Here is a 27,834-nt window from a genome sequence, read left to right as displayed (position 1 = left end):
GGCAGGCAGCTCCCGTCACAGACACAGAGGGAAGCGGCCTTCAAAGCGCTGTTACCAAGAGTTGTTCATGACATTGGAAGATGCCTGACTGTCACGTCAGCAAAGGGAATAGGGTGTCCAAGTGTAGAGCTAGCAGCCAGTATGGGCGAAAGGCGAAGAAGAACAACGGCAGGGAAATGCATCAGAATATTACCAAGTGTTTGCCTCTGTGTCATGGCATCACGGATCACTTTTTAAATACTTCCTGTGATTAGCATGTTTTACTTTTACGATCAGAAAATGGAAATAAATTGAGGAAATGGTTATTAGGAAGATGGAAACCTGGGAAACCATTTAGGGTATAAGTGAGGGAAGCTGAATTTAAACTTAAACTCTGAGATTGCTGCTACGTAAAATAGGAATAGTCGGGGATATGGTGAAAATGAAAAACTGTGTGTGTGGGGAGTGGGCTTAAAGTAATTTCTTGTTTAAAACGTTTTCCGTCCTCAGCGTCGAGGTTGTGCCACAGATACGCTGTTACACGTATTTACATACATTTACTAACAAAACGTCCAAGTAGTTTGTACAAGTTTGCCATGATGGTTCCACGTGAGCGTTTTAGCAATCCATGGTAGAGACGGGGGTGGAGCGTGAATGATTGGTTCCGTGCTCCATGTGGTGGTCCAGGGGGCCTTCACCTCCTAACCGAAGCCTCCCCTTTCTCTCCCCAGACAGGTCGTCTCCTGAGAGCCCGGGGAGACCCCTGCCCTCCTGTGGATTACTGGGCCCACTACGTGGTCGGCGAGACGGGGAGTTTCCGTGGCCGTGGACCAGCCGTGCGCGTCGCTGGATTTGTATGTGCCGGTGGGACTCTGGGGCTCTTTGGAGCTCTCGTTCATGTGGAAGTTTTGAGCCCTTTTGAATACCTTAAAGGAGAAGCCGCTGCTCGCAATGAGCTCCCAAAGCCATCCAGGTAAGCGGGGCCCTGGGTCCTCTCGGCGGACGCGCTGCCCTCACATCTGGTCCTGGGTCTCCCACTGGGTCCTCCATCATGACCGCCGTCGGTTTACCACGGCCCCGAGGGCACAGTAGACTGCTCTTCATCTCAGTGGCGGAAAGCTGAGGAGGGCCTCACGGAGACGTGGGGTCCAGCCTCGGCCGGGACCTGCATGCCGACTTGAGCGGCACCCGTTTCTCTGGTGCTTCAGGGAGGTGATGGGTACACGTCCACTTGTGGTCTGGAGAGCTGCTTTCGTCTCCAGCTGCTTTGTTTCTGGGGGCCGTGGGGGTGGGAGGGCCTCTGGGCCGAGTCTGAGAAGAAGCATGATTGGTGCCCATCAGTGGTGGCCAAGGGGCGTCGCTCCTGGTGCCCGAGGCTTTTTATTAGGCGCTGCACTAAGCATCTTACGCGCATTGACTCCTCACTCGGCCCTAAGCGTCTCCCACCTGGCGGGAAGAAGTGACTTGTCCCAGGTCACGGAGCTAGTAAGTGGCCACATGGGTCCGGGAACCACATTTGTGTGGCTCTTAGCTTCAGAAGCGTGTTGCGGACACACGCGTTCGGGGCTCCTCCTCCCCCGTCGCAGAGTCACCGTGCTCGCTCCTACCAAGCTGGGAGCCCTGCCTTGTCCCGCCTCACCGTCCAGCACAGTGTGGCCTTGGGCCACTTAGCTGTCAGTTGTCCTGAGTCTGCCCGGGCAGGTGCAGGGCATCCTTGAGGCACCGCATCCGTCAGTGTGGCTGGGGGTCCGGCTCAGCAGAGAGGGGCGGGGCGTGGTGTGGTCTCTCCCTTGGGGATTGGCCCCCCCGCACGCACGTTCACACCCCTCTCCTTGGCCCGATCAGAGTTGTCTGAAGCTCCCGAGAGCAGGAATCCCGGTTATATTTAGATATGAAGGCTTTATTGATTTAAATCGTTCATGTATTGCTTGATACAAAGTGTCAAACAAAATTCAGCAGTCTGGATGGAAGTGGGTGAGGTAGACCGCGGACTCTCCCTCCCGCTCAGAGTTGGGGACGTGCCTTTCTCCTGTGTCTGAACAGGTAGGGGGTGTGTGTAAATGTTTTAATAGCGTGTAATCGTTCTATCTCTGGGGTTCTGTGTTTTATTTTTTCCATTTTAGTGCATTATGAGCATCTTTTGATGTCAGTACGTATATCAAACTGACTTATTTTTGGTAGCTCGAAGATGGATATTTATGTGGTTGCAGCGGTATTTATAACAGCCCCAAACCGGCATCAAACAATTATTATACATATATTTTGAACATACGCTTCTATAAGTATCTCCACTGGATCAATTCCAAGAGGTAGAATTGCTGGGTTGGTGGGCTTGTGCATTTAAAACGTCTAAGTTTACCCTCAAATTGCTCCAGAAACTCTGCCTCAGTTTTTCTTAATCGTAGTTTATGAGCATAGATACTTTTCTTCATTGGCACCTGCACTAGGTGAATTCAGTCTATTTCATTCTTGTCAGCATTCTCGGGAGAAATTATTGTTTGAATTTACATTCCTGTATAAATGGGGGTGCACTTTTTTTGCATGAGCTGCTATAGATATAATCAGATCTCGTACATGCCACCAGGCATTTGAAGAGAAAGAGTGCTCTTTTTTCCCTTATTTTTTTCTTTCTTCTTGTTGTTTTTTTTTTTTTTTTTTTTTTGGTCTAAAGAAGTCTCTATGTATACATCAATACTGTATGTAAAGTTTTCTCATTCATAAATATTACATACAGTTGACCCTCGAACAGCACGGGGGTTAGGGGTGCCGAGCCTGTCCGCAGTCGAAAATCCACATGTAATTTATAGTCGGCTCCCCGCATCCACAGTTGGCTCCTCTGTGTCTGCGATTCCATGTCCGAGAATTCAACCCATCACGGATGGCGTGGCACCGTGGTACTTACTATGAAAAAAATCCACAGTAAGTGGTTCGTGCAGTTCAATCCCTTGTTGTTCAAGGGTCAAATATATTTATACATAGGAGTATATGTATGTATTTTTTTCTCTATATGTTATTTTGTCTATACATATGAAGTTAATTGAGTTATTTACATCAGTATAGCTTTATCTTTTTTGTCTCCTCGATTTCTAGAGAAATGTGTGCTTTCCATTTTGATTCTAGTTTGTAATATTATTTTTACAAAAAGACCATTTTATGGACCGTTTTTGGCTTTATGTATTCCAGTGTGTTTTTCAGTGCTAAAAAACTAATGACTGTTATCTCTTGGTGGCCCTTGTCTCTTAACAAAATACAACGTATTTCCCTGTTCTCTTAACAAAATACAACGTATTTCTCTTTGTTTCACGTTTCTTTGCCCCAAAGTTAATCAGTCTCCTAAAAGTATTTCTGCCCTTGGTTTCTTTGGGCTGAGAAACGCTTCTCCGCCCTCTTATCTTACCCTCACAAGCCTGGTCCCCGTGAACAGCAGAGATCTAGCTGGGTTTTGCTTTTTTCTCCTTCCCAGAGTCTTGCGTCTCACGTGGGGAGTTCACCCGTGGCTGTTGACTGCCGTCGTGTCCTGCCTGGTGTGTGTGTGTTGTTCTTGACGCTGGAAGCTCGGTCTCTCTCAGTGGGTGGAGCTGGCAAGGCAGGGCTGCCTTGTGGCCTGAGCCTCTTCCCCCCTCTTCCTTCTGATGTAGGGAGTGGTGCGCTTGGGGCCTGAAGCTCTCCTTCAGGGGCCCGCCCTCCTTCCCCGAGCAGCCCCTGGAGCTGCAGCCAGGGACCGCAAACCGTGCCTGCCACCACGAGGGTCGGCACGCCGGCCGGCCGGTCGCCCCCCGCCCCCGGCTGCCCTGCCGCTTCCCCCGGGCCGTTTTGGGCTGGCAGTTGGGCTGAGCTGTGGGTCGGCACACCCCCTCCTCCCCAAGGCCGTTGCCAGCCTGGGGCGACTGTCTGCTCACCAGTGATGGTTTCCCCATCACTTGGATCCCCTGGGATGTACATCCTCTAGGAAATTCCTCCAGGTTTCTCGTCAGTCGACGCTACTGCTTTCCCACTGTCTAGCCTCGCTGCAACTCCCTTCATGTTTATATTTATCTTTTGTCATTTTAGTGGATTTGAGGGAGGAAGAGAACTAATTAATACTGACTTGTTCAATTAGCTCTTCTGAACAGGCATTTCTCGCCGTTCTCTGTCTTGTCTTGAGCCCGAGCAGACGAGTCCTGTTTCAGTCTCTGCATCGCTGGGACGTGCGGTGTCAGTCTCTCCTGGCCGCGCACTCTCCCTCCCCCTGCGGCACCTGGGTGCCTGCGTGTCCCGGCCGCTGCTCTGCCAGCTCCTGTGTGGCCCTCGGCTCCGGGGCCGGGGGAGGCCAGCCGCTGTGGGCCCCTCCTCTCACGCTTGCAGCACTGGCTGGCTTCGGCCCGATGATAAAATGACCTTTTCATTTGATGTGTAGGATTTTTCTCTCCCCCGTTTGCCTTGAACACTCCCTCTGGTGTTGGGTGAGGTATGCATTATGATTTTATTGCCGTTCTTTCTGAACTTTGCCAGAGCCAGGCCCTGGTTCTCTGACGTAAAACTGTTAACTGTTGGGTTTTATTGCTCTGGATAACTATTTCTAATGATGCGAGCAGCCTGAGGAAAGGGCCGGGCTTGATTTAGTCTAAGAGAACTCTTCTTTGAGAGCAGGAAGAATAAAAAGAGCCTCTGAGATGTTGTGCTTCCTGTCTACCCCAGCACTCCAAGCCTTGCCCTGCTGGGATGTGCCCAGGGGGTCGGGGGCTATTAGGACGCAGGACCTCGCCTTCGAAGCCGAGTCCCCGGCCGGACTGAGCGACTGTAGACAGTCCGTGGGTCGGCTGGCAGGACAGGCACGGGCTCCTTCGTTCCTCCCTCTTCCTTTGTTTTCCTCAGATGAACACTGTAGAGTTCCTTGTGGTTGGATGGTGCTAGGATATGGGGGCCTCGGCTGGCTTACAGGAGAACCAGACGCTGTCACTCGGCCACGTTTCTGCCACTCCCACCCCACCCAGTGCAAGTCACCTTCTTTGCAGTAACGTTTCTGCCTAGAGCAAGTCTGGAGGAGGGACTGTAGACCTTAGGGAGCCCCGTACGGAGCCTCCTGGACCTGTGTGTGGGCGTCCAAACCACGCCCTCGACAGAGAGCTGGCTGACCGTCATTCAAGTGCCCCATCCCTCCCTGTATCGTGTTAAAAACAGGATAACTGTTTTGAGGGAAACGTGTATATTTCAGATCCGTGTTTTAATTTGGACCATACTCTGATTTCTTAGTATCCTCTTCAATCTGAAATGCCCCGTCCACATAAAAGCAGCTAAAAAGCCTGTGTCAACAATAACTTGGTGATTAATGAGTTTCAACATAGTTTGATTTCTTTAGGCCCTCGTAAAGTTCTAATCCTGTAAGTCTCCCAGGAGAAGGCTCTTGGCCTCCTCTGGTCTGAGCCGGAGCCCTGGTCTTGCTTTGTTGGATCTCGAGTCTGTTTATTTCATCCAGTTTGGCCACCAAGGGTGTTACATTTTAATATAGAAATGATCTCAGAAAGACACATTTTTATACATTTAAATTGTGCTTTGCAAGGATTCAGTGTTTCAGGAATACTGTGAAGTTTTAAGGGGAGAAGTGAATTTTAAGGACTTGCAATTAACATGAAGAAGCCATTGATTCTGAGCTGCTGGGAGTGGGTCATGGACCCTGTGCGAGGCCCTGGGCCACAAGAGGAGAGCTAGGGAGCCGGGAGTGGCCTTGGGCAAGGCCCGGGGAGGCCCAGGCCTGGGCTTTCAGGAGGCGGGGTGTGGAGCCAGCAGGTGCGGCCGACAGAGTCCTGGGAGCTTAGGCCAGGAGATGGAGGCTGTGATCACACCCGTCGGAAGACGGGGAGCAGCTGGAGAAGAGCTTGTTCGTGACATTTCTGGGCGGCATGGAGAGTCCTCAGCGGCTGGCGGGCCCAGGGTTCTGCGCGGGGAGAGCAAGGCTGAGCCCCGGGGACACAGGGAGAGGAGCCGGTTTCCCAAAGTCCTGCCGAATGCAGGTGTCTTGGGGGGACGGCGGGGAGCCTCATTGTTCAGATGGCCCCTGGGCTGGGAGGTACTCGCGGGCCCCTGGTACCGCCCGCTTCTGCTTTCTCAAGGGCAGGTTCACAAACACCCCGTGCGTTTCCTGTCTGCAAGCGTCCCCCAGGCTCCTCCGGGCACCCGGCGCTTCAGTTGCAGCCCTTGAGTTGTCTTGGCCCCGGATCCTCCACGCCATCATTATCTGGGTCTTAATCAGTCAAGGTTTGTTCTGGAAATCATGGAAACATAACGACTTCTTTTTCAACCTCCTTTTTTAAAAAAAATCCTCAAATTGTGTTTTGTCTTTTAAAAATCACGAATACTCAGTCGTTATGAAGAGCTCAGAAAATTCACTGTCAATGGAGCATTGATGGTTTGTTTTGGCAATTCTCTGAAAATTCTTATACGGTTTGTGGAACATTTGCATTTATGTCCTTTTTTTCAAAGCCACCATTGTAGAAATGCAAATTTCTGAATTCTGAGAAGTTGAATGTTAGATGATTAACGATATTGAAATTTAAGAATGAACTCCCGGTATGTATTTGACATAGAAAGCCCTGTACCAGGATCATTAGAAACCACCGAGCGCAGCTTGTCGGTGGAACAGAAAGACCGTGATTGAGGCGCCCAGCGGTGGGGACAGGGGGGTGCTGGGCGGCCACCCCCAGACGCTGGGCTGTGAAGGGCCGGGGCTGCTCTGTTTAAAAAACCGTCGATGTTTAAAGCTTATAATAGTAATGAATCAACACTGCTTACTCTCTAACTGCAAGTCAAACTCTGCTGTGCTTTTAGGGGTCCAGAATGAATAGCGACTTGGTTCTGAATTGTGCTTTACGGGTTATTTCATTCATTTTGCATGACGGCCCTGGGAAGTGAGCTAGAACACTGTTATTCCTGTCCTGTCCATGAGGAAACCAGTCTTGACTGCCATCCAGTGCCCCGCCTAAGGCCAGGTATCTACTCAGAGGCCATCCTGGAACTGGAATCAGTCATCTTGCCTTGAGGGATGTGTGCACCTCTGCTGGGCAGACGCTGGCCGCGCCGGACCAGTTAGGAATCCATCCTGCTGACCTGCGTGGGGTCCCCGGGCCAGGCCAGACGGAGGCGCCGGCCCCCTTGGTACGGTGTGGTTCATGTGGAGAGGGGATGGGCCGGGGGGCAGGGGTCCCTCAGAAGGGGTGTGTGAGGTCAGGACATGTGAGCTGAGCGGGGAGCAGGGCAGGAGCTCGCCTGCCCCATGGGGCACAGAGGCTGAGATGCTCCAGAGGGGCCCGGAGGCGAGAGCTGGGCTGGCAGAGGTGGGAGATGGGAGTGGAGAGGTGTGCGTCGGGGACGGGGTCCTGACCAGGAGGGGCAGCTGTACCCAGGTCCACACGGGCCCATCCCCCTCGGTTCCGAGACCCTGTTGGCGTGGAGAAGGGGTATGGGCCTCGCATCCGGCACGCGCTCTGTGCCTTCCTGGGACGTGTGCTTTGTGTTCCCTTGGTTTAAGCGTGCATGGCTTGGCCGTGGCTGAACTTCTTGGCGTTTGCAGGGCTCACAGCATGTCACTAGTGTATTTCTGAAGTTCTTTGAGCTTCTCTTTGCCAGTCCTGAGAGCTGACTGGGGGGCTGGCAGACCAGGTTAATTTGGGAGATTTTGGTTGAAACGTCTCATGTTACTTCCACCTAAGAGCCTTTTATTTGCTTATTTCGTGAGACCATGATAAAAAATGGACACTTTTGGGAAAATTATAATGATGAAGAAAAAAATCAAATGAGGCAAACGACTGTAAACTTTTTAGAATCATATCTGGCCTTGTGTTTTTACATGGGTTTGCTTTTCCCCACTTAGTAAGGTGCTGGGAATATTGGCCTGTGAGAGGGAGTGCTAAGCAGCGTATGACGGAAAGAGACCTGATTGTGGGATTTTCATGTTTGCCCCTCCCTTCCCCCCCTTCCCACAAAACAAGCGGAAATAGGAGGGATGAACTCGGCCAGAGCCTGGTCTCTGGGCGCGCTCGGCCCAGGTGGGCAGGGAGGCGGCCACTCCCTCGAGGCTGCATCGGGTTCTGGGTTCTGACCATCTGTTCGGGTCGTAAGCTGGGATGGCCAACAGTGGCCTCGTGCTGTTGGACTTCAGGCTCTGTGTCCCCCCAGCCCTTCTCCTCCTCTTTCTCGGCCCGGGGTTCCCGCCGCTGCTGCCTGAATGCAGTGATCCTGACTCGGAACTGGAACCATCCAGGCTGCAGCGCAGCTTCAGAGCTTTTGGGATTTTAAGATGAACAGCAATGTTCGACGTTATAACCATTTTTCTAACTTCTACTAATACTGTATACTTTTCGAAAGTAGTGGGGAGGCTTATTTAAAAGTGATATTTTTTAAAAAATAAAATGTACGCGTATCTTACATCTGCTTATTTTTACTCCTTTTGCCATAGCACTCGTAAAGAGTTCTGTAAGATTGGTATAAGCATCTTGATGGTAATTATTGAGTGGCCACTAACTGGGGGATTTGTTGTCTGCTCGTAACTGCGTTCTCCCAGGGCTCACATGTGCTCTCTGATTCTGTATTCTTGTTTGATTTGTTATTGTTAAGAGATTGTTTTCAGGCCTTTCACTGAGGGAGCTTTTGTGACTGATGGCAATTTATTTATTTATTTATTATTATTATTATTTTAAAATTTATTTATTTATTTATTTATTTTATTTTTGGCTGCGTTGGGTCTTCGTTGCTGTGCGCGGGCTTCCTCTAGTTGCGGCGAGCAGTGGCTTCTCTTGTTGAGGTTCGCGGGCTTCTCATTGCGGTGGCTTCTCTTGTTGCAGAGCATGGGCTCTAGGCACGCGGGCTTCAGTAGTTGCAGCACGTGGGCTCGGTAGTTGTGGCACGTGGGCTCAGTAGTTGTGGCGCAGGGGCTTAGTTGCTCCACGGCACGTGGGATCTTCCCGGACCAGGGCTCGAACCGGTGGCCCCTGCATTGGCAGGCGGATTCTCAACCGCTGTGCCACCAGGGAAGCCCCATGCAATTTATTTTTTTAAACTTTAAACTCTTAGGCCATTTTGTAGAAGATTGTTCCTTACAATGTAATTGTTCAAGGTGCGGAAGCCAAGAGAATGCCTCACGTTTTAAGAGCTAAAGGTTCTGTCAATATTTTGATTTGTTTGCATTCATAGCCAAGTTTATTCCTTTTTAAGTGCAGTCTATGAATTTTCGTAGGCAGTCCTTTGTAGAAATTGGACTTTTGTTACAACTGTGTCTCTCATCGACTTGTTGATTCAGTAGGATTTGTGTGATGCTGTTGGAGTTATAAGAGAATTCCATGGAATCTGTTCTTAACACCGGTTTTCTAGACGTTATACGAAGAGCCCTTTCTAACCCGTTCGCGTCTGTTACACTGAGTGTATTTAGCGGCAGTTCCTCCGTATTGAACGGTGTGATTCAGAATTCCCGGCGCTCCTCATTTTCACGTTCATGTTGATTTAATCCAAATCAGGGGCCGATTGACTGCTTCTGACAGCTCCGCCTCCCCACCAGGGTCTGACACAGAGGATGCAAACCTGCTTGCTGTTCTTTTGTGCCCAAACGGCCGCTCATCCCAGTGCCGCAGGCTGTGCCCAAACACCTGCAGTCTCCACGTGGCTCTTCACCCAGACCAGCCACGCCTGGGCCCGGGGAGCTGACGGCTTTGTTTATTTCAGTCTCACTGAAAGGATCAGGGGACGGGAGGACGGTGGGGTCATTGATCTCTTTCTTTGGTGCCAGTACGCAGAAAGGGTTTTTAGAAACTTCGAGAAGGTGCTGGGGAGGCATGGAGGGTGGAGGCATGGAGAGCAGAGGTTTTCACTGGGAAGTTTTAGCAGAAGCCGGAGATGAGGACCTTTGTGTTATGTGGTGCCAGAGCCTCTGTACATGTCGTAGTCGAGTCATTGATGGTGATGTGGTGGTGAGGAAGGTGGTGGGGAAGGGGAGGTCAGGATCGCATCGGAGGTATTGATGACGGGTGACCAGGGACACCTGTCAGCTGTCGATGAGCCCCGTTTTCTGAGTGACAGGGACGAAGGTGTGGCTGCTGAAGAGGGGACAGGTCGGCAGTGGCCTTCCTCTCTGGTAGGCTCCTCGCCGTGGGTCTGACGCTCTGGAGTGGAGGCTGTGGGCGCGGAATGGCTGCAGCCTGGCGGATTTGCACGTGGCTGCCCTCATCAGTGGTGTCCTTGTCGTGGGGAACCCTGCATCTTCGCGGGTGATGCTTCAACATAGGAAGGTGGTTCTTTTCTAAATACGGGTTTGGGTGTCAGTGTCCCTGAAGACTTTTTGGGGGAGGTGTTTGTCTAGTTCATCAGCTCCAATGGGAAGGTAAGGAGCCAAGGCCATTGCTGTCTGGAGGGACACGGGGCAAATCTGAACTCTGTGTGCCCCGGGGAACTGGCCTGGAAGCGCTGAGACCCCACTGTGGGTTTTCTGTCCCAAGGAGCCCAGCCTTTAGGAAACGCACCAGCTGGGATCTGAGCGGCCGGCTAGGAGTTCCATTCGGCCGTCCCCACGGGGGCCTCGGGCCTCTGAGAACAGTCCAGCTGTCTGTCTGCTCTTCTGGGATTTGGTTCCCTTTCATTATTCCCCCATCATCCGTAGCGTTTTGTAAAACGTTCTTTCTCCTGGTGGCGTGGAAAGGCAGGGCTGGCCACGCTAGCAGGTGAGTGGCATAGGCCGGCCTCTCGGGGCCTCCGCGGGCACAGCCGGCTTTCACGGGAGGGCCGGGAGGGGTCCTGGAGGTCGGGCAGCAGCAGTGCCTGGCAGGTGACGAGATGCTGTGTGGGGCTGGGAGACCCCAGGCCCTGGACGTGCTGCAGAGGGGGACCCAGGGCGTGGTTCCACTCTTGTCTGCTCCGTGTTCAGGCTTCCGGTCCCATCTCAATACCTCATGCTCGACTGGCCGGCACCTCTGTCCAGGGTGAAGCTCACGTGGCCAGGTGGCCCTGACCTGAACGGAGACCTGACTTGGTGGCTTCTCAGTGGGCTTTCTTTGAGCTCCCTGCAGGGCCAGAGGACTTGGTGCCCGAGAACCACGGGGCGGGGTGTTTCTTCATGTTTGCAGGTGCTCTGATTTCTTTTGACGTTACGTGGCTCCTGTTATGAGTGGATGTGGTGACCGACTGGCGTGGATTTGGCCTCAACAATTGCAGTTCCAAAGGAGATGCTGTCTTTAATGACTTTCCCAGGAGATTCTGGGGGACTCTCGGCCGTGTGTGTGATCCTATGGGCTGAGTCTGCCCTGGCTGAGGCATATGGTTTCCAACATCAACATTATCTGTGAGAAAAAAAGCAATTTGGGTCTTTCTCAAGTTGCTTAAGTTGTCCGAGAGAACATCATACTAGCGTTTCTCAACAATTTCCAGTTCTGAAACGGTTGGGCTGCACTGGGGGTGGGCAGGGGGAGGCTGGCGTAGCCACTGGGCAGAGGCGGCTGTGCGTCCACAGCACGTTCTTGCTGGAAACAAAGCTCTACCACTAGGGAGCTGAAACTCAGCTCCTGGTAGACCCTGGGCGGGGGCAAGAGCTGCTAGGCCCGCCCCACATGACCTGAGAATCCTGCTCCAGAATCTTCCATCAGTGGCTTTGAATGCTTTTCGTGGCGAGTCTCCCTTTTGCTTTGGATGCTTCTGGAATCTTCTGGATGGACTGGACTCAGAATCTCACTGAATGCAGTGGTCTCTGTCACTTCGAAACTATAGTCATCAAAATCCAGGGAAGTCCCATGACAGCTGCGACAGATTTAGGAAACTGCTGGAAAAAATATGAATTTTTCTCATATTTTATAGAGTGATATTTCATTTTTAAATATCACTTCTGGTTTTGCATTTAAAAATTCAAAATTCAAGCAGACTTTGAACTTCGAATGCGACCTTGTTATTTAGCAGCACATGGGTTAGAAAGTTCATGCTGTTTGATGTCTACACCAGTCCTGGGGGTGGTGGGCAGCTGAGGGTCAGCCTGGAGAATCACAGAATTCCAGGTGCTCTGCAGGGGTGGGAATGAAGGGGAGTGGGAGTTGGGGCCTGCTCGGGTGAGAGGAGGGGGTGATGGGACACACCAGCTCTGGGTTGCAAGGGAGGCGCCCTGGGAGGTCGCAGAGCAGTTTGCTTGGGGACCAAGGTAAGACGTGTGTGGCTGGGGGCGTGGACCACCCAGCGGAGAGCTGAGACTTCACCCTGCTCCTCCTCGGCACCTGGCTCTTCTTTGTGAGCAGCCTGGGCACCTGGTCGAGGGTGGGATGGAGACGCAGCTTCCCCAAGGCCATGGGTGCCGTGGAGGCGTGCCCTTCTGCAGCCCTCCTTGGACTTCCGGGCCAGAGTCACACAGAGCCATCTCTGGTTCTTCCTCTCCAAGCCTGGCCCCTGGGATGAGACATCTGAGCGGTTCCCTCCCCTTTGTCGTTTTCCTTTCCCCCTGCAGAGATAGCCGTGTACGAAAACAAGCCAGCACAGCACTCCTCATTCTCCTTGTGACTTGTCACTTATCCCGAGCCTGGGCTGGGTCCAGGCTGCTCTTGTATTCCTCTGGGGCCGGGTCTGCAGCCCTGCGCTCAAGCGCTCGTCCTGCCGGCCCCGTGCTGTTCCTGGAAAGCTGGGGCCATGGGGGGCATCCTGTCTCCTCTGTCGCCATCCGTTTGGGAGCCGAAGTTGGCTCCGGGTGGACGGCGGATGTGCTGCTCATTCATCCTCGTTCTGGGAAGCAGGTGGGGACTCCCAGGAAAGGACGATCCAGGAGACGGCAGACCCAGCACAGGCCATCTGACTCGGTTGCTCATCACCACATGCGTAGTTAAGATGGAAGCATTGGCTTTTTCCTTGTCTGCCAAACTTAGGCCTCACTTTGTTTACTCTGATGAGTCCTGATTTCTTCCCTTTAGAAGAGAGGTAACCAGCTTCCAGTGGAGTTTTCCGTTGATGGGGCTTCTGTGGGTGAGACAGCACGGGGGGGGCGGGGGGGTGGGGAACGCTGAGTTGTGCTGGTGTCGGTCTGGGCACGGCGGACCCTGTCGGCCTTCCCAGACCTGGAGTGTATATCGTGCCGCTGAGGCCAGAGGACGCCCCAGGTGCACCTGATGGCAGTGTCTTCGGAGAATTGCTGTTTGCCCCACTCCCTCGGGGCTCTTTGTGTGACAGCTCGCTGTTCAGTACAACTGGTGCAGTGGAATGAGGGTGTGTTCCTTCTAGGCTGTGAATTTCAAATAAATTTGTGTATGCAGAATGGCGCTTTACCCGTGTGATCTTCCTGCCCTGTAAACCCAGTCTCAGCGTGAGAAAGACATCCATTTCCAGCAGAGGTGTACCTTCTGATATACCCGCCCAGCCCCGCGAGACTGTCAGGGCCGTCGAAAACAAGGGACGTCTGAGAAGCTGTCACCTCCCAGGGGAGCCTGAGGAGACTTGAGGACTAAATGCAGCGTGGGGTCCTGGGTGGGACCCTGGGGTGGAGAAAAGACATGAGGGGAGACAAGGAGATCTGAAGGAAGTGGTGACCGTAGTTAATAACCCTGTATCAGTATAAAGAATGGAATAATGCCATGTGCAGCAACAGGGATGGACCTAGAGATGATCACACTAAGTGAAGTAAGTCCGACAGAGAAAGACAAATATCATATGGCATCACTTATATTTGGAATCTAAAAAAATAATACCAATGAACTTATTTGTAAAACAGAAATAGACTCACAGACAACAATCTTATGGTTACCAGAGGGGGAAGGAGGGGGCAGGGATAAATTAGGAGTTTGGGAGTAACAGATGCACACCACTATTTACAAAATAAGCAACAAGGACCTACAGTATATATAGCACAGGGAACTCTATTCAATACCTTGTAATAACCTCTAAGGGAAAATAATGTGAAAAAGAACAGATATGTATACATGTGTAACTGCATCACTTTGCTGTACGCCTGAAACATTGTAAGCCAAACTATACTTCAGTGAAGGATACATGTATATATCAGTATAGGATGTACCATAGTGGTGTCAGATGCTACTAACAGCAGAAGCTGAGTGCAGTGGCTGTTGGTGGAGTACTTCGGAACTCTGTACCATCTACTCAATTTGTAATAAAGTCTATTGATAAACTTTGAACTAAAAAAAATAAATTTGTAGATATTCTCTCTTGCTCACTCTCTATTTATGAATGATAGTATACTGTAGATACTTAGGCACCCAGCTTTTAAATTTTTTTCCTTTGGGGATTATTCTAAATTAGTACAAACCAGTTTCCTATTCTTCTATGGTTGTACGTGGACGTGATAGCATTCATTTAACAAGTCACTCTTGGTGGAACCTGGATCTGTTTCCAGCCTTCCCACTGTGGCCGCCCTAAACAGTGCTGCCTTGAGGGTTCCCATTCCTAAGTGAACTTTACTGGAGTGTGACAGGCATCTTTTTCTAGATGCACAAACCATCAGTGCTTAGCTTGAATTATGACAAGAGGAAGACACCTGTGACTGCTACACAGAGCGAGGAGAGGAGAACCCAGGCAGCCCAGCAGCCTTTACGTGGCCCCTCTAGGTCACCGCAGCCCCTCCCCTGCCCCCGGGAATCTCCTTTCCAGCCTCTAACACCTTGGATTAGTTTTTCCTGGTTTTGAACTTTATATTAATGCAGCCACAGAACATTTACTCTTTCTGTCTGGCTTCTTTCTCTCAACAATATGTTTGTGAGATTTACTGAGGTCACGTGACCCAGGGTTGTTTGTTCATTTACATGGGTGTGTAATATTTCCTTATATGAACAGATCACAATTTATCTATTCAATTGTTGATGACACCTGGGTGGTTTCAGGCTGGGGTTTTTACATATAATGCTACTGTTACATTCTCGGGTGTCTGCTGGGCCACATTTCTTTTGATGAGGTATGTGTGGGCCAAACAGATTCTCAGATTTCTCCTACCAGTTTACACTCTGAGAGACCCACTGGCTGCAGCCTGGCCGGTGCTTGGGACTCTCATTACTTTTTGTTCTGGCCACTGTGACTTATCTCGTATTTCCCCTGTTACCGAAGATGCTGAGCATCTGGTCGTATATGTATCAAACAGCTAGATATCCTTTCTGGTGAAGTGCCTGTTTAAGTCTTTTGCTCATTTAAAAAATTGGATTGTCTTTATTTTTTCTACTGATTGGTAGGAGTTATTTTTATAGGCGAGAGATGAGTCCTTTGTTGGTTATTTCCTTGGATGTTTCCTCTCAGTCTGTGGGTTGCCTCTTCACTTTCTTAATGATGCTCTTTGATGAACAGATGTTCTTAATTTTAACACAGTCCAACTATTGGTCACTTTATTTATGCCTGCTTGAATGCCATGGAGATAGCCTGTTATCTTCTAGAAGCTTCATTGTTTTACCAGGTGGATCTATGGTCTACCTGGAATTGATGTTTTAAAAAATACGATGTGTGGTAATAACTGAGGGTTACTTTTCCCATTTGGATATTCAGTTGGCTCAACAATTCGTTAAACAGCTCTATCCTTTCTCCACTGCTCTGTGATGCCACCTTGTCCTCAGTCATGAACATACATCTGGGTCTGTTCCTGGACTTAATCTGTGTGCCAGTGAACATGGTTGTCACTAACGGAGCTTTATAATTAGTTATAACAGCTGGTAATGTGCGTCCTCCAGCTTTTTTTTTGATCATTTTAAAGACTGTCTTGGTTTTTCTTGGCCCACTGCATTTCCATATGAATTTTAAAATCAGCTTTTCAATTTCAACAGAATAACTACTGGGATCTCGATTGGGACTGCATTGATTTGCATATAAAATCAGTTTATTTGAATCTTCCAATCCATGAATATGATATTGCTTTCTATTTGTTTGGGTCTTCTTTAATTTCTTCTGTCACATTTTTTGTAGTTTTCAGTGTAGAGTTCTTTCATTTCTTTTGTTAGATTTACTTCTAGGCATTTTTGGGGATGTGTTTTAAAATTTTTATTTATTTTTTGTTTGTTTGTATTTAGAAATACAATTAATTTTTGTGTAGCCACTTTGTCTGTAGACAGCTTTTAGACTTGGCTTATTACTATACTAGTTTGTAGATTGTTTGGGATTTTTATGTATACTGTCTGTGGATAGTAGACGTTTTATTTTTGTTGCTAATTTTTTAAATGTTTATGTGTTTTTCTTGCTTTATCGCATTGTCTAGGACCTTCAGTCAAATGTTAAACAGAATTGGTGATTGTGAACATCTATGTCTTATTGGAATATCCAGGGAAAATTTGTCAACATTTCATCATTATGTATGAAACTTGCTATAGGTTTCCTATAATAGTCTTTATCAGACTAACGCAGTTCTCTTCTGTTCCTAGTTTGCTGCATTCTCTCACAAGTAAGTGTTAAAATATTAGGCTGCACCATATGGTGTGCAGATATTTGATCTTTTTAAATCTACAAAAATGGCACTTTCATTTGGTTCAACTTAATATACTTTGTTCTGCATCTATTAATCAAATGATTTTTCCCCTGTGTTTGATTAATGTGATGAATTTTCTTGAATGCTTTTTGAATGTTAACCAGCCGTACATTTCTTAGTAAATCCAACTTGGTTATAATATATTACTCTTCTTTTATACTACTGCATTCATTTTGCTTATATTTGGCTTAATTTTTTTCATCTAAATTCATGAGTGAGATTGGCCTGTGGTTTTCTTTTCTTGAAATGTCTTTGTTAGGTTTTAATATGAAGGTTATACTGGCCTCTTAGAATGGAATGAGATTATCCTCTTTTTTATTCCTGGAGTTGGCAAAGTTTTTCTTTAAAGAGTCAGATGGTAAATATTTTAGGTTTTGTGGAACACATATGGTCTCTGTTGCCTATTTTTCTTCTTCTTTTTTTTTAAACAATCATTTAAAAATGTAAAAACCAGTCTAAATTAGCAAATTGTACAAAATGAGGCCACAGATTGATTTGGGCCATTGTTTGCTGACCCCTGTTGGATTCTCTTGAAGAGTTTATATAAGGTTGATGTTGTTAATTTCTTTTTTAAATATTTGGAAGAACTCACCGGGGAACCTACATTGGCATTTTCTTTGCAGGAAGATTTGTAAATTACACTGCCAACTGCCGTAGGACTATTCAAATTTTCTATTTTTTCTTGTGTCAGTTTTGATGTGTTTAGTTATTCTCAGAATTTTTTTCATTCTATCTATAATTTCAAATGTATTGATACAGTTTTTAAAATACTCTCTTGTTATCTTTTACTGTTTGTAGGATTTGTAGTGACATCTTTTTCATTCATATTGTTTATTTGTTCTTTCTCTTTTTCCCCGCTGGACTTGCTAGGGTAGTTGTATTAATATTTTTAAACAACCATATTTGATTTTCTTTATTTTACTGGATTTTTAAAAACTCAGTTTCTGATCTTATTGCTGTTATTTCCTTTTATTCTCTGGGCTTAACTTTGCTTTTACTTTTAGCTAATTGAGGTAAATATTTAGGTTATTGAATTTTTTTTTTCAGATTTTCTTCTTTTGTAATACATGCACTTAAGATTAAGATTTTCACCTATGCGTGGCTTTGCTGGGTTGCACAGGTATTTAAATGTCATTTTTCATTATAATTCGGTTTAGAATAACATCTGATTTCCTTTTTGATTTCTTCTTTGACCCATGGGTTATTTTATTTCTTTATTTCAGCCTTTCGTGAATTTCTTAGTATTTTGCTTTTGTTATTGACTTCTACTTTAATTTCACTATGGTCACAGAATTTACTGTATATAATTTCAATTTTTGAAAATTCTTTGAGTTTTGCTTTATCATTGTATGGTCAGTTTTATAAACATTTTATATATTTGAAGAGGATATGTCAATTAAGATTGTCAGTTCTGTATATGTCAAGTCAAATTTATTAACTATGATGCTCAGATCTTCTGTTACTTTACTGATTTTATTGTCTGCTTTTTCTGTCAGTTACTGAGAATATTTTAAAATCCCTTTTTGTAATTGTGGATTGGTATTATTTCTCATTTTAGCTGTCAGTTTTTGCTTTTGTGTATTTTGAAGCTATTTTAAGCCCATGCAAATTTAGAACTTTATACTTTCTTGTTGGAATAACCACCATTTTATTATTATGAAGTGTTTGATTTCAGTTTCCCTGAGGGCTGGTCTTCTCCTTGTACTTACTCCTAGTATGTAAGGATCCCAGCTGGGAGCCCCGGGTGTTTATGTGAACCATCCCCCTTGGGAGGCTCTGAACCCATTTCGCTTCCCAGGGTTGGCTTCTCACCCTCCTGGTGGAAGCTTGTATGTCAGCAAATGCCTCTTGGGGAAAATGGGCTCAAAATATGCCCTCCTCTCTCTTTCCTTCTCTCTCTTGTTTTGGCCCATCAAGTCCTGGCTGCCTTGGTAGCTCTCTGACTCCAAAGCCTTCATAGTACCTACATATGTTCTTTATGTTAACCAGTCTGCGGCAGGGTTGGCCCGACATGAGCTAGTTTGCTGTAGCCAAAGTGGAAGATGAGGTTTACTTATCGGTGCCACGTAAAGTGTGTAAGGTTTCCCAGGTGACTGTCCGGGTTTGCACTGACCTTTACATTTCAGTGAAATAACTGCTGGGCGTATTTTAAAGTGGACTGAAACATACCTGCAGCATCGAGCTGCTCCTGTAGCACTTTTCCTCGGATATTTTGTGAGGTGATTGATGTCGCACCTTACAAATGTCAAGTGCCCCTATCTGAATGCAGCGCACTCAGTGAGCGCTTTTCTGCCAGTCTGCCTTCTCCTCCTCCTCCCCTTGGTTTTCACCAAGTTGTTTTCCCTCCAATGTGAATGAAGAATTCATTCTAGATTTAGCTTGAGAAATATTTTGTAGGACATTGCTTTTCATGCCATTAATGTCATGACTATACCAGCAGTGGTTTCCCCGCTCGGCAGAGCGGAGCTCAGATGCAGCACCACGTCCCTCTCGGCCTCCTTTTCTTCATGTGTCAAGGAGGGGGGGTGGTATTAAATGATATTTTAGTTCCTTCCGCCTCTGAGATAACATGACTCTCACATTCACGTGGCAGCCAAGTCTGGAAAGGTTGGAAGTAAGCCACAGGTCAGCAAATAACTGCCTGGGAATTTTTATATGTAGGGGTAGGGGTGTAAGACAGCTTCTCTTCTTTAATGGCTTTTTGGGGTCGGGGGAGGCTGTGGGTGGAATCTGCTTTTCCACATTAAAATTTACCTTTTCTGTTTTGTAACCCATGCTTTTCATATAATATGGTCAGGATATAAATGCCATGTTTGGTTTGTAACATTGAGAAGTACATTTTGTTCCTATAGTTGCTAATTTAAATCACTTAAAAATAAATATGATTTTACCTGCAAATAATTGAATTACAGAGTGCTAGTTTTAAGGAAGCCAGCATTTTCCTCCCCGCAGGAGGTGAGGCTCTATGACCATCGCAAACAGCGTTGCAGTCAAACAGTTATTTTGCCTTTCTGGAATGCGAGTCCTCCCTAGAGATAGCAAGTGGGAGGGTTAGCGGACGTGGGAGCCCTTGCCCCTCCTTCGGGTTAATGGCAGTCCGTGTCTAGTTGGTGGTGGAGAACAGACGCTTGGAAGGGTGGCTGAGTGTGGTGGTCACAGAGGGCCAGAGCCCAGGCAGACCTGCTTGGCTACACTCCTCCTGGTGGCCTCCTGCGGCCCTGGATGCCCAGCACGGGCGCTGAGGCCCGTATCCGGGCAGCTGGTGGGGGACCCCGGTGGTCCTCGTTCAGGCCTTGGGAACCAGGCGGGATGTGCCAACTTCGCTGGCCAAGGTGGCTCCTGCTTTCGCACGGGAACTCCTCCCTTGCCTTGGCCTCCTGGAGCACCTCGTCCAGGTCCCCGGAGTCCCCACAAACAAGCCTCCACCTGTGGTCTGGGAGGTGCCGAAGCCAGCGCCCATGGTGGCGGGTGACATGCCATCATGACACGGGGGGGGTTTCGCTGGAGGGGTTGGCAGTTAGTAGGTCGTTCGTTCGTGGAGGGGCGGCGGTGCCTTCCGGGTGGCAGCACGGCAGTGGCCTGGCTGCCCTTGTCCCTCTCACTGTCCCCACCACAGCCGGAAGGATGGCGGCACTTGGGTGACAGGTGGGGCCCGAGTCGGGGCCCGGGACGCTGCACTCGGGCCCTCACAGCATCCTTCTGCCAGCTCCCCTTTGCTCTGTGCGTGGCCTCCGGCAGTGGGCTGCGGGGCGCAGACCCCGGCCCTCCCTGGGTGGCTGGCGCCCCTCCCTCTGGGCTTGGCTTCTCTCTGAGGATTGAGGACCTGCGGAGAAGAAGCTTTGGCCCCGGGGGTGGGGTGGGGGAGGATTAACAGAGGCAGGTGTGCAGCCCGGGGCCTGGTGTGCCAGGGATGGGAGCGGTTGTCCTCATCAGGGCCCCCAGAGCCCTCAGGGGCCCAGCGCCCAGCCCAGAGCATCTGGCAAGTTTCACTTTAGTCACCCTTGTCAGACTCAGGCCCTTTTTGATAAACATAAATACCCTGTGTCTTTTAATGTTTGAAACTTCAGAATAACTGACATCATTTCTCAAAGCAGATTCCAGCTAGGGTGTTTGCGTGTCAGGCCGGCGGCCTCCCGTCCCCCAGCTAGAGCCAGCTGCCCACCTGGACCAAACCGTCCCGGGGCACGGGCGGCACAGAGAGGGGCCGTGAGCTGCCGGGGAGCCCAGCGAGAGGAGGGGCGCAGAGAGGTCGGCGGGAGGGGGGCTGGTGTGGCCTTGCTCCCCTGCCTGCCTGGGCGCACGACTCTCAGGTCCACAGGAAGGCCTGCTGCACTGAGACCAGGGCCCAGGGCCAAACGTGTGTATTTGAACGTTTTTCTCTTTGGTGGTAGGGACTGTAAAGTTTAAAACCCAACTCCTGAGAAAGGCATTTTGCCAACATGACAAGATCCCAATAGGAGAACCTGCCGGCAGGCCCTGCTCAGCCGACAGAGGTCCTCTTGGACTGTCAGCACGCGGCCTTCTGGAGCGGCCTGGGCCCAGCGAGGGCCGGGGCACGGCCCGGGCTTCTGTCCGGGGAGAAGCGGCTAGCGGTGGGCAGGGCCAGCCCTGCGGCGGGACTCCCCACCCGGTTCTGGGGCCCTTGCTTTCCCTGCCCGGGAGCTCCGCCCAGGCTTGACCCCGTGGCCTGTGGGCCCTGGGCGTGCTGCTTCTCGCTGGCGGTCCGGGGCCTGGAAGGAGAGCTCAGCTTACAGTCTCAGCCCGTCAGGCAGGGCAGTGGCTGCCAAGTGGTTTCTTAAAAAGAATTCCTCCTCCCCTGATTAATTTCTGGCACGCAGCGTCGGGGAGCTCTTGCGTCAGTAAATCGTCATAAACCCTCCGTTGTCTGGATCCGACATAAACAGCAAGCCCAGCTCCACCGCTCCTGACACTCGGCCAGCCCAGGCCACTGTGGGAGCTGCAGGAGGGGCAGCGGGAGGAGAGGAAACCAGCAGCTCGGTGCTCGTGGCGAGGCCCTTTCTCCGAGGGCACCCAGCTCCACAAACGCATCTTCTGTTGTTGAGGCGTGTGCTGGGCACAGATGTGATGTATGTACTGGAATGTTTGTGTTTCTTCACCCCGTTCTCCTGTCTTATTGATACGATGGCTTCACCGTCAGGAATATTTTCCTCCCTCCAATGGGTCGTCTGTGTGTGAGGTTTCAGAGCGTCATTTCAGCCTCTCGGAAACCCTCACCCTTAGGATCCTAAGGCTTCCTGTAGCGTTCTGTAAAACTCATTCTAAGGCTTTTTCATTGGCACTAGAGATCTTCCGAGAGCCCCTGGGCTGAATTCATCCTGATATTCTTTTTGTGGAACCCTTCTCAGCTGGGGCGCCCTGGCAGTGCTCCTCCTGTGTCATCAGAAGGGGCCAGAAACAAAGGAAATGCTGTCCCCAGTCCCCAGTTTACTAGCTAGCAGGCTCGGGTCTGTGTCACGGCTCCTCCGGGGTTACTAGAAGAAAGAACTTGGGCCTCCGGTTTTTTCGTGGGTGATTCGGGCAGTTGGCAGATACTAATTGAGCCCTGCTACAGGTGGGCGATGCAAAAATCGTGGCCTCCAGGAAGTCTTCAGGGAGCTTGCATCCCTAGTGGGCGCGTGAGAGGATGGCCTGGGAAGGCGGCAGCTGGTGAGGGATGTGCAGTGAGGGGTCCCGGTGGACGGGCCTGGGGTGGGCCTGCATTCACCTTCAGGAGAAGAAGTGACGGGCCATCTGGGCCGCTGGGTGGTGGGCATGCAGGTGAAGCAGTAAGAAGGCAGTACTGGCCACCCAGGTGGCCTGTGGGATGCTTGCTAGCAGACACAGGAGGTGTGGGCAGGGTGTGGCCTGCTCTTGAACTTGGGCCGTGGGTCTCTAGGCGCCCGCAGGGCACAGAGTGCGCTCTGGGGAGTTGTGTCCAGGCCCCGTATCCTGATTCCTGTGCTGTGAGCCAGGCACAGTTCCCTGCAGGACACCCTTAGGTAGAACGGCAGCCCCGAGGTCAAGTCCACAGCAGCCCAGAAGCTGAGCCAATCGTGATCTCAGGGTCTTCAGTTTCTGCTTGTTTTCTGCCTGTGCACACAAGCTGGGGTAAGGACCGTGCTTTTAAGGAGGGTCTGTAAATGAAAAACAAAGACGAGGTGTCCATAACACTGACTTGTGGAACGCTGATAAGAGACTGTTCCAGGTGGGCAGCGGAGGCGAGTCTTGCTGCCTGACCACCACGCCCCACAGAGCAGCCGGGGAGCAGGGGTCTGGAACCCCGTGTGCCTTCCGCTGCAGGAGGAAAAGGCCACACTTCTCTGCTGTGTCCTCCGGCCCTTCGTGAAGGAGGAGATGCTTCTGAGCCTCATTTATGCATCAGCTCACCTAAGTGGGATGGCTGCTGCTTCTGTTACGGGCCGTGTGCTCAGGGACACTGGCGGGCTGGCGTGGGCTTCGCCGGGGCTCCGCGCATCAGAGGCTGGGAAACATTTGCTCAGGAAGGCCGTTAGTTCATTGCTGGAGTTAAGCGTGGCGATCTCCAGAGACAGGTGCAGGCTGCTAGGAACCACTGGTGAGTGATGTGGTCGCCCTTGTTCTTTGTGTCTTGTGTGTGCCTCTGGGTTTGTGTCGTGTGTCTCTTTAGGAACACAGCCGGGAGTGTCTTCCATGTGGTCGGGGTTGGTGTGCGGACTGCTCACCTGCCCCAGGTGGCCGTTGCGAGTGTCCTCCGGTGTTGTGGATGCAGTGCTCTGGCTGCAAGCTGCTGGCTTTGGGGAGGCCCAGTGGAAAGGCCCAGGAGCTCTTGAGAAAATCACAGAGGTCAAAAATAATACTGCATCTGTTTCCTTTCCCCAACCCCTTGCTTTCTTCATTCGTTACGTCCTGAAGATTATTTCATATCAGTTAATAAAATGGTCCCTTATTCTCTTTTGATGCTTGGGTATTATTTCAGTCTTTTTATGTATAGACTGTATACATACATAAAACATGTATACCAATTTCTTTGTTCACTATGGTTTTTTAATTGTTGTGAAATATAAATAACATAAAATTGACCATTGGAACCATTTTTAAGTGTAGCGTTCCATGACGTGAAATGCCTTCACAATGTTGTGTGATCATGCACCATGTGTTTCCAGAACTTTTTCCTCATCCCAAACAGAAACTCTTTCCCATAAACAGTGACTCTCCATTCCTTTCTCCTCTTCGGCCCTAATAACCTCTGGTCTACTTTCTGTCTCTAAGAATCTGTCTGTTCTGGGGATCCCATACAGGTGGAATCATACATTATTTACCCTTTCATGTCTGGCTTATTTCACTTGGTATAGTATTTTCAGGGTTCATCCATGTTGTACCATATGTGAGAATTTCATTCCTTTTTAAGGCTGAATAATATTCCATGGTGTGTGTCGATAACATTTTGTTTATCCATTCATCCATTGATGGACACTTGGGTTGTTTCCACTTTTGGGCTGTTGTGAATAACGCTGCTGTGAACATTGATGTGCACCTGTCTGTCAGACTCTCTGCTTCTGCATCTTTTGGGTAGATACCTAGGAATAGAACTGCTGGGTCCTACGGGAATTCTGTTTAACTTTTGAAAAACCACTGAACTGTTTTCCAAACAGTGACTGTATCATTTTACGTTCTCTCCAGCAATACCAGAGGGTTCCAGTTTCTCCGTATTTCCCCCACATTTGTTATTTTCCTTCTTGGTTTGTTTGTTGGTTTGTTTGTTTGTTGATAATAACCGTTCTAGTAACGTGAAGCGGTATCTGACCATGGTTTTAATTTGCACTTCCTTGATGTCTAATGAATTGAGCATCTTTTCCTGTGCTTGTTGGCCATGTGTATCTCTCCTTTGGAGAAATGTTTATTCAAGTCCTTTGTTCCTTTTTGAATTGAGTGGTTTGTTATTTTGTTGTTGAGTTGGAGTTTTCCATATATTCTGGATTTATGTTTTGCATATATTTCCTCCCATCCTGTGGGCTGTCTTTTCACTCTATAGTGAGTGTCCTTTGATGCACAAAAGTTTTTAATTTTGATGAAGTCCAATTTATCTATCTTTTTCTTTTCTTGCCCATCCTTTTTCTGTCATGTCCAAGCTCCCACTGCCAATCTAATGTCATGAAGATTTCCCCATTTTCTTCTTAAGAGTTTTATGGTTTTAGTTCTTATATTTAGGCCCTTGATCTATTTGGAGTTCATTTTTGCATATGGTGTGAGGTAGGGGTCCAGCTGCATTCTGTGTCTTTTGGATATCCGGTTGTTTCAGCACCATTGGTTGAAGAGGACGTGGCTTGTTTAAAGTTTTTCTTTGGAAGCATCCTGAGCTACAATCCCAGGTCAGTATAGATCTTGCTTTTCTTAAACGGGGGTGTTGTATCCACATTTACAATTTCTCCTTCTCCGGCTCCAATCCCTGCCACTGTGTCCCTGAGTCCACACCTTATCCACACCTCCCACCCCCCTTATGTTTTGCCCACCTCTCCAGGGATGGAGTGTTTGAGAATGGCTGACACAGCTTTATATAGAAGACAGAAGAGGCGGAGTTCAGCTTAGGCTCGCTGCCGATGCCAACTGTTACCCATTGCCTCACAGAATCGAGGCTCTGCAGGCCACTTTCTCAGTTTGCACATATGGAATCTGATTGGTATCTGCCCAGGGACCCAGGGCTCGTGGCCAGTACACGATGGCAGGTGGGCTGCTGGGCGGGGAAGCTGCGGGGTACACACACAGACCCCTTGGCTTTGCCCAGTGCCTGCCAGGGCAAGCACACGATAGCAACGACCTTCACAGGGAACTTTATTTATACAGGATTTATTTATTTTATTTAAATGAGTTTCAATATTGCTGTTCTTATATTTAATTGAAACTATTTAAAGACCCAAGTTGTTATGTCCTCTTGGCTTTCATTTTCCTTCTTCTACTAACCTTTCCGTTTCTGAGAACGTGCAGAGCGGATCTCTCTCTTCACAGTGGTGATTTGTAGCAGGATTGGTTTTCTTGTCGGGTGCCTCCGGGCTGTGTTTCTTTCCGCTAATTGTGGTTAAATTTTGGGCTTTGCATGTCCTATTTGGGTTTGAAATTCAGGATCTTCTGAGTACTTTCTGTTTGAAAATATTCCTCAGATACCAAAAGTTTCCTGTTGTTATACTACAGCTATTTCTTTTCCTTTTTTTTTTTTTTTTTAGCTCCCATCTAATTTCACACTTTCAATTGTGTTAATCCTTAGCCTTTCAAAAGTTACGTCAGCCTTTGTCAGTGCTTAATAAATGCACACCATTGTGTATGTATCCCCAATCATAGAGACATTTTGTAGCTTAGATTATAGGGGAAGCTACAGAAAATTTATTTTGTTCCAAAATTGTCACTGTTTCTTATAAGTGAAACATTTTAAGAGCAATGCATGTTCTTGCCTTTTTTTTTTTTTTTTTTTTTTTTAAACTGAGTTTTATGACACTTCTGCCTGCCTGGGAGGCGGGTGTTTCTTCCTGCACAGGCCCTGTGGGTGTGTGACCTGGCTGTCCCCGAGCACGTCCCTCTCTGGCGCTGGGCCCGAGCTGTTGTCCTTCAGATGCTTTCCGCACTCCTGCCAGATCTGCCTTCCTCTGCAGTCCCGCCTGGGGAGGAGACAGGGACAGAGGTGCGGACACAGGCCTTCCTCCCCCGTTTCTGCATGATGTGTTGCATTGTCGGGCTGCGCCTGCTTGAAGTTGGGAACCGAGCTTTGTGCCTCTGTGAGCTTACCTCGCGCGCAGCAGAGGTCTTCCTACAGAGCAGCCTCTCAAAGGATCGTCCAGATTTATCGTATTGTTTTTGTTTTCCTGAAAGCAGTTTATTTAATAAATGGGAAGAGGGGTCCCCAAGCCCCTTGGGGTGGCCTGTAAGAGTTCTGAGATGTGGCTTTCCTTCTCGCTGTGCTGACGTGTCTGCTGGTGGGGGGGAGCTACAGTGGTGATAGTGTGGGTGCCCCAGCCGGCAACAGGCCTGATGCCACACTGCACAGCCCTGGGCTTCCTCCCCGCCAGGCATTGCACGGAAGAGCCAGTTTCAGTTAGGAATATTCTTGATGAGGCAGGACGGTTGTTACTTCTGTGCAGTGTCTAAGTCTCTACCCTGGAGGTGCAGTCTTTTGAATATTCTGAGTGAAGAAGGGGACATGCACATAAAGCACTTCTGCAGACGGAAGTATCATGATTGGCTCAGCGAGCCAGTTGCCAGCTGAACTAACCACTGTTTTCAAGGGACACCATTCTTACCGGAAAGAACGACTTACAGATAAACTGTGGTTTTTCAGACTTGAGTACCTGCCAGATATTTCCTTTAGAAGGAAGTTAGGCTGTCACTTTAAGGAAGACAACTGCCAATGATGACATTTCAGCTTTCAAGTGGAAATTGGCGTTTCGGAGCATGTGCGTTCCCCACTTGGTGTCTGCTGACCCGTGTCACCTTGGGAAGCCCTCACAGAGGCAGCTCTTTCCCAGGACGAGTCCTGACATCGCAGACACAGTGCGGGGCTGTGGTGTGGTCAAGAGCACGGCCAAGTGCACGGAGCTCGCCCAGGACAGCGTCCCACCTGCGGTCGCCACGCTGCCCCGGCCTGGCTTCCACGTAGCATCAGACGAGCACGCCCACAGCTGTCCCGGAGCCGCGGAGATGCTCCCTCTATTCCAGCCGCGTCTCTGCGAGGTGGTTTCCTGCATCGCTGCCACCCAAACACCTGTCACAACACGCGGATCTCGGAAGCAGAGGTGACAGCTCCCCTCCTGAGCGATGCCGCAAGGGTTTGCAGGCAGCGCCTCCTTCCACCAGTTGTTTTCGGTTTTGGAAAAGGCGCTTCTTTTTTCCTAAAAAGAGGCGATCTGTGTTAACATTCAATGATGTTCATCATTATTTTTAAATGAATTAGGTAAATATTTTAAAAAACTCTCAGTTTTAACTTCTAATATGGTAAATATTGATAGGTACAACCACATAACGAAAGCTCTTTGGGGTCCTGAATAATTTTTAAGAGGGTGAAGGGGCCCTGAGACTAGAAATTGTGGGAACTGCTGTGCTAAGCCATCTGGTGTGGACAATCATATATTTTTTTAAGGCACTTAGAAAGACTTTCTCCTTGGTGTTCTGATCCTAAGGCCCTAAGGAGGCCGAGGAGGTGTGCTGGGCTGTCAAGGGGAAGTGTTGACCTTAGCGGGTGCGTGTGCGCCTGTGTGGGGATGGGGGGTGGTACACAGACCTGGCAGGTCAGGGTTTTTCTGGGGCCCGCCTGGGTGAGCAGGCGGTCTCAAGGGTGACAGGAGCCCCGCGGGGGGGCCCACAGACGCTGCTAAATAGGAGTTGTAGCTATTTAAAGTGATCGATTATCTATTCATGCATTATATTTACGTTACATTGAATTATAGATTATTATGGCT

The 27,834-nt window shown here is 49.1% G+C and overlaps 1 protein-coding gene across 5 annotated transcripts in view; it reads left to right on the top strand.

Moving 5' to 3' along the window:
• The first annotated feature begins 848 nt into the window (after window positions 1-848).
• The window catches only part of HDAC4 (histone deacetylase 4), a 242,482-nt gene continuing 215,496 nt past the window's right edge, over window positions 849-27,834 (top strand). For all 5 annotated transcript variants that reach the window (XM_061189010.1, XM_061189002.1, XM_061189016.1 and 2 more), the window contains exon 1: window positions 849-952. In XM_061189010.1, the coding sequence (XP_061044993.1) occupies window positions 931-952 (22 nt within the window). In that variant the 5' untranslated portion in view covers window positions 849-930. The remainder of the gene's footprint in view (window positions 953-27,834) is intronic.

This window comes from Eubalaena glacialis, chromosome 1 (assembly GCF_028564815.1).
Source record: "Eubalaena glacialis isolate mEubGla1 chromosome 1, mEubGla1.1.hap2.+ XY, whole genome shotgun sequence".
Classification (NCBI taxonomy): domain Eukaryota; kingdom Metazoa; phylum Chordata; class Mammalia; order Artiodactyla; family Balaenidae; genus Eubalaena; species Eubalaena glacialis.
Note: the sequence above shows the minus strand (reverse complement) of the source record. Positions and strands in the feature narration are given on the sequence as shown.